At 40.4% G+C, this 6,441-nt stretch overlaps 1 protein-coding gene across 1 annotated transcript in view; it reads left to right on the top strand.

The window, feature by feature from the left end:
• LOC117957209 overlaps window positions 1-4,767 on the top strand; it is a 5,556-nt gene extending 789 nt beyond the window's left edge. The window contains exons 2-8 of the mRNA XM_034892806.1: window positions 34-183; window positions 1,280-1,393; window positions 3,069-3,134; window positions 3,346-3,399; window positions 4,283-4,351; window positions 4,435-4,488; window positions 4,688-4,767. Coding sequence (XP_034748697.1) covers window positions 34-183; window positions 1,280-1,393; window positions 3,069-3,134; window positions 3,346-3,399; window positions 4,283-4,351; window positions 4,435-4,488; window positions 4,688-4,755 — 575 coding nt within the window. The 3' untranslated portion in view covers window positions 4,756-4,767. The remainder of the gene's footprint in view (window positions 1-33; window positions 184-1,279; window positions 1,394-3,068; window positions 3,135-3,345; window positions 3,400-4,282; window positions 4,352-4,434; window positions 4,489-4,687) is intronic.
• Window positions 4,768-6,441: the final 1,674 nt, after the last annotated feature.

Genomic DNA, 6,441 nt, shown 5'->3' with positions numbered 1-6,441 from the left:
ATACTGGACTCTGTATTCCTCTGCCACACACAGAAGGGGACAAGACAAAGAGGAAAAACCCAACAACCCCGACAACAAAAACAACCACCCCGAAAACAACAGCAACCCGGACAACAACAACAACAGCAACCCAGACAACAACAACAACAGCAACCACCCCGACAACAACAACAACAACAAAAGGTAACTGGGCAGGTGAGAATCAAAGCTGTTCTGAGAAACGTACAAATACGATGAGACCGTCTTAGTCCAGGTGACGAGTGAACATGCTGCCCACTTTTCATTTTCATGGTGCAGGATACAATTTGGTGTAAACTTTTACTTCTTTGAATACAATCTTTGTAAAAGTCATAGTCTATATTCACGACGTTCCACTTCAGGGATTGCTCCGTTGCCGACGGAAGTTTTGCCCGGTTTGACTCATTTTGGCCGGATGTCCGTCCCCGTCCTCTGTCTCTGTGTCGGCGCTCTAACCTGCCGCGGGTTTCTGAGGACTATGGTTACCTGGTCCTCCGATCTCTGCCTTTTTGCCGCCTTTCGTCCCCTTTTCAGATGTCCGTCCCCTTCCTCTGTCTCTGATTTCTGTGGACTATGGTTACCTGGTCCTCAGATCTCTGCAGGGTAAATCCAGAAAGCTAGCTAGACTATCTGTCCAATCTGAGGACTATGGTTACCTGGTCCTCAGGTCTCTGCAGGGTAAATCCAGACAGCTAGCTAGACTATCTGTCCAATCTGAGGACTATGGTTACCTGGTCCTCAGGTCTCTGCAGGGTAAATCCAGACAGCTAGCTAGACTATCTGTTCAATCGGAGTCTCTGTTGACGACTAAAACTACATCTGAACACGTTTCACCAAAACTACTTCCTCCCCAAGGCTATTAAGCAGCGGCACCGTGGCTCCGTCCGGCGCTTAGCCCCGCCCATGGCGATTGTGATTGGTTTAAAGAAATGCCCATGAACCAGAGCAGGTTTTCGCCCATCCAGGAATGCTGGGTGGACTAAGCAGACCCTCCTCTGCAGCGCTGTGGAGGAAGGTCTGGCAATGCGAGACTAACTGGACCATGAGTTCTTTCTCAGTTTTTTATTTAGTAGGTTTTTATCTTGTAACCTCTAGATACAACAGCCTATAAAGTGTGTATAATTGTAATGAAATAATCATGCACAACACATAATACTTTATATAACAATTTGATTTGTGCTCCGCTGTAACACAAACTGTTTGTAAATGACATGCTATGTTAACTAGTTCTTACTCTGTCTTCCTCTGTCTGCTCCTGGAGAAGATCCACCACCTCATACTTGGGTGACTGGAGTAGTCGTCTCCTTCCTCCTCCTCCTCCTCCTCCTCCTCCTCATCATCGTCTACTTAGCTCGGAGAAGGTGCAAAAGACGAGGTGACTTATACCTGACCTGTTTACACATTAAAAGGACAAACATAGAATCAGTAAATACACCTTTAAAGGAGAATTCCAGTGAATTTTAACAAGTAGTTCTGTTGTTTATATATTTGGAGGTGTGTCATTAGAGAGAAAAATTAACCAATCGGTGCAGCCTACGTCGTGCTACCCTCCTGTTAGCGTTAGCACCCAACAGGCTTAAACAGGGCGAGTTTTAAAGGTGCTTTTAGCCTCTCAACATGCTCAAAATGTCATTAAAGTGCCTCCCCACGTGCAGTGATTCCTTCCGATTGAACACAGTGAGTTTTAACTAATGTGGACTTCACAGAAAAACAGGAAATAAACAGAGGTATGTGAACTGGCTGAATTAACGCAACTTTTATGCCTTTCTGTCACATCTACTGCTGTGAAATTTACTGTGTTCACTCAGAAGGAACCACTGCACATGGGCAGGCACTGGTAATGACATATTGAACATGTTAAGAGGCTAAAAACACCTTTAAAGACTTGCCCTGTTTTAGCCTGTAGGCTGCTAACGCTAGCAGGAGGATAGCACGGCGTAGGCTACACCAATTGGTTAGTTCTTCTCTCTAATGACAGAACTCCAAATATACAAACAACAGAGCTATGTGTTAAAATTGACTGGAATTTTCCTTTAAAGGTGCCCTGCCACACATAACTACTTTTACTTGCATTTTGTTTTTTAAATATGTCAGGTCCATATGTGTGTGTGTGTGTGTGTGTGTTTGTGTGTGTGTGTGTGTGTGTGTGTGTGTGTGTGTGTGTGTGTGTGTGTGTGTGTGTGTGTGTGCGTTGTGTGGTGAATGTGAAGATGAACTGCTACCTGCTCTGTTAGCAATCACAACAGCAGGTCAGTCTGACGTCATGCTGCCTGAGCTCATTAATATTCATGAGCTGGGTAAAGGATGCTGATAGCCAGGCTCTCATTGGCTAGCTGTTAACCAATCAGAGTCCAGCAGCTTAGCTGGTTGAATATTAATGAGAAGTGGCCCAAATGGAGCTGAATCTTGAAACACGTGTGGCGGGGCACCTTTAAGAAGACGTGTATTAAAAAGAACGCATAATTAAACCCCCCAAAAGTGAACCAACAGAAAAAGAATGATAATTTTAAATGCTAAATGTAAAAAAGCTGAAAAATGTCAGTTGGTGTTTCACATTACTGGTTGTTATTTTGCTATGAATATCTAATGAGGAATATATAATATGTATTGTAAGTACAAATATAGGAAATTAACAAGCTTTGGCTCCTTTTTGGACATGTTGAACATATTGTTTTTAATACTTTCTACTGTAGATGTTGTTTTTCTTTTTGTATGTTGCAACCATAGACTGCATATTAAGATCTCTGTTCACAGCGTATGGCTGCAACGCACTTCTGTATTTTCATATTTGATCTTATTGTCATTTTTTGTTAGAAATGAAATAAAGAAACCAGAAACCAGCAAGAGGACTGGTCCCCCTTCAGCTCTAATGAGGCCTTGAAGTCTTGACTTATGACTAATAGGTCAGAGTTATTTTGGAAGGTGTAAAAAATAAAACCGAAGTGTGAAAACGCTCTAAGAAAATCTGGGTTTGGTTCCTCTAACGACGCAACGCCCGAATAAGGTAATCTGTGATTACTCACTGTGTCACTGACGTGTGTTTTTCACAGGAAGTGAAGAAAGAAGCAACGTCTACGAAGAGATACCGGACCGAGTTTGCTTTCAGACGACAAATGGTGAGAGATAAGAAATGTTCCTTTTTTTAGAAGTTCCTATTCTGATTGACGTGACGTCGACTTTTTCACAGTTTTATTTTTGCTTAGTGAGCATTTCTGACACACTGCATATTTTATATGTCTTCACGCACAACATTGCATTGAGACAGTAGATATTTAGATATTTCTGCATCTCACAAAACAACCAGGAAGACATCTTTTATTTTGGCAGGTGGAGGAGCGTCGACCGCACAAGGAGCTGCACTCTGCATGGCGGATCTTACAGGTAAACAACAACAGATTCTCACTCCCAGAGAGTCTGACAGCGCAATATTTTGGGATTAATATCAATCCATCTATCTATCTATCTATCTATCTATCTATCTGTCTATCTATCTATCTATCTATCTGTCTATCTATCCATCTATCTATCTATCTATCTGTCTATCTATCTATCTATCTATCTATCTATCTACACATCTATCTATCTATCTGTCTATCTATCTACACATCTATCTATCTATCTACACATCTGTCTATCTATCCATCTATCTATCTATCTGTCTATCTATCTGTCTATCTATCTATCTGTCTATCTGTCTATCTATCTCTCTATCTATCTATCTATCTATCTCTCTATCTATTTACTCATCTATCTATCTATTTACTCATCTATCCATCTATTTATTTACATATCTATCTATCTATCTATCTATTCATCTATCTATCTATCTATCTATCTATTCATCTATCTATCTATCTATCTATCTATTTACTCAACTATCTCTCTCTCTCTCTCTCTCTCTCTCTCGATCTACCTATCTACCTATCCATCTATCTATCTACGTGTGTTTCTGAAGCTTGATTTCACTTTTTTTAACATTCTTATATCATTTGACAAAAAAAGGACTCAGCCTACATGGGGCGAAAGCTCTTACTGGGGGAGCTAGCGCCCCCCCCCCCCCCCCCCCCCCCCCCCCCCCCCCCCCCATGTCATTAGATCCTGATTGGAGGAGCCACATGTTCAGAAAGCCGAGCTCCCTGTGCAGATTTATGGTCTCCATACGACTCGCTACCCTAGTCGCTTTTGATACTGCATCATCTAGAACAAACGGGACCGTCTCCGGGTGATTTGATTAATAACGCTCGTTGGTGAAACGTCTCAACAGATGGATCGGACCGACACGATCACACGTACGACACCGTCCCTCATCTTCCACCAGAGAAGAAGAAGGCCGGTAAAGACGGAGCTCAAATACACGGTTTGCATATTTGTGGTAACATGCATTACATATTCATTGTGTTTGATTCCTTCTCACAGTGGCACCGCTCCCCAATGAGCGCCTATATTCCCTGGTTGGAAATCCTTATAAAGGTAACTTTAACACATAGAATATATAATATATAAGCAGGTCTACTGGGCCTTGGACGCCATGATATATTATGTTAAAAGACTCTATTTAAAACTGGAAATAAGAAACTAAATAATTTCGATATATATTGTGAATGAGAAGCAGATGGTGAATTTATTTTTACTCTGATGAAACAAAGTCCTGCTCTGGATTTTTTCTCAGATTCGTCGCAGGTCGATGTCAACACGTACTGTTTGCTGCAGAAACCAAAAGTGACGACGAACGACTAGAACCAACCTCTCCGACCATGCAGTAGTTAGCACGGCTCATAGTAGCATGTGAGGGGGAGCGGGAGAAAGAAGAATGACTGTGATTTTTGTCATTTTTCGTGGCAAAAACTTATGTGCATAATTTCATAAGGAAGTTTACCAGCACTGTGATTTTTGTCATCATTTTGTCACCTTTTGGTCGCCTTTTCAACGCCTTTTTGGTCGCCTTTTCGTTGCCTTTTCGTCCCAGTTCCTTCACCTTTTCACTGCCTATTTGGTGCTTTGTTGTCGCCATTTCAACGCCTTTTTGGCCTTGTTGCCGCCTTTTCGTCGCCTTTTTAACGCCTTTTTAACGCCTTTTTGCCGCCTTTTGGTCACCTTTTGGTCACAATTCCTTCACCTTTTCACCGCCTATTTGGTGCTTTGTTGTCGCCTTTTCGTCACCTTTTGTTCGCCTTTTCAACGCCTTTTTGCCGCCTTTTGGTCACCTTTTGGTCGCCTTTTCGTGGCCTTTTTGTCACAATTCAATCACCTTTTCAACTCCTTTTCAACGCCTTTTCGTCACCTTTTCGTAGACGTTAGCACGGCTTATAGTAGCAAGTGAGGGGGAGCGGGAGAAAGAAGAAATACTGTAATTTTTGTTCTTTTTCGTGGGTAAAACCTACGTGCATGAACTCATGAGGACGTTTCCCAGCACTGTGCTTCACATTGCTGTAAAACTCAGGTTTTGTAGTGTTAAGCTGCACAGAACGAGGTTTTTCAGTCATTACAGTTAAATTTTACAGCACTTTTAAAATCAGAGGAGAACGAGCATGAGCTTTTTAAATGGGGGGGGCTATACAAAGGGAGCATGGGCCAAAGTTGGCCCGCGGGCCCCAAATTGGGCCGCCTTGATTTAAAGAAATGCCAATAAGATTATATAGTTTATATTTGTTGTTTTAGAAAAGCTGATGTTTTTATGACTGGCTTGTTGTGTTGTGCTCTGTGTGCTCTACAAATATGATTATTTTTATTTTTATTATTATTATTATTATTATTATTATTATTATTATTGTTACCAGAAAGATTCGAGACTGGGAAGATACAAACTACATCAGATTGTTTGCATTGATTGATTTTAGTTTGAGTAAATGTATGTATTTTTTTTATTTCATGCCGGCAATGGGAGACTTTCCCAGTATTTATATAGCACCTCGAATCAGCTTTGTTATGAAAAAATGGCATAAAAAATTCACTTTGTCAATATGGGACTTTTAATTTGACAACATGTATCATCTTATATCTGTTTTATTATTTTCACATGTTCACAAAAATTTAACTCGTTGCAAATTATTTAACAAAGACAATTTGATGTTATGACAATTGTGTTCTTCTAATTGGTTATTTACAATTTAATGTCAGAAAAAGTTTCAAAAAATGTCAAAAAAATAAAATTCCATTAAAAAGCGCAGAAACGTTCAGTCGAAATCATCTTTTCTGATGATTTCGACTGAACGTTTCTGCGCTTTTTAATGGAATTTTGAAATAAAAAATAAATTAAATAAATAAAAAAATTGAAACAAAACTCCAAAAGCGTTATAAAATATAAATAAAAAAGTAGCAAAACCATCGGGACCAAAACGTCAAAAAACATTTTAAGTATATTTTTGGGGGATTTTCTTCACTTCATTATAGTGATGGTAGACTGGAAGGGGGGGGGGGGGGGGG

Source organism: Etheostoma cragini, chromosome 14 (genome assembly GCF_013103735.1).
Source record: "Etheostoma cragini isolate CJK2018 chromosome 14, CSU_Ecrag_1.0, whole genome shotgun sequence".
In the NCBI taxonomy this organism is placed as follows: domain Eukaryota; kingdom Metazoa; phylum Chordata; class Actinopteri; order Perciformes; family Percidae; genus Etheostoma; species Etheostoma cragini.
This window is presented reverse-complemented; position numbering and strand designations above follow the sequence as displayed.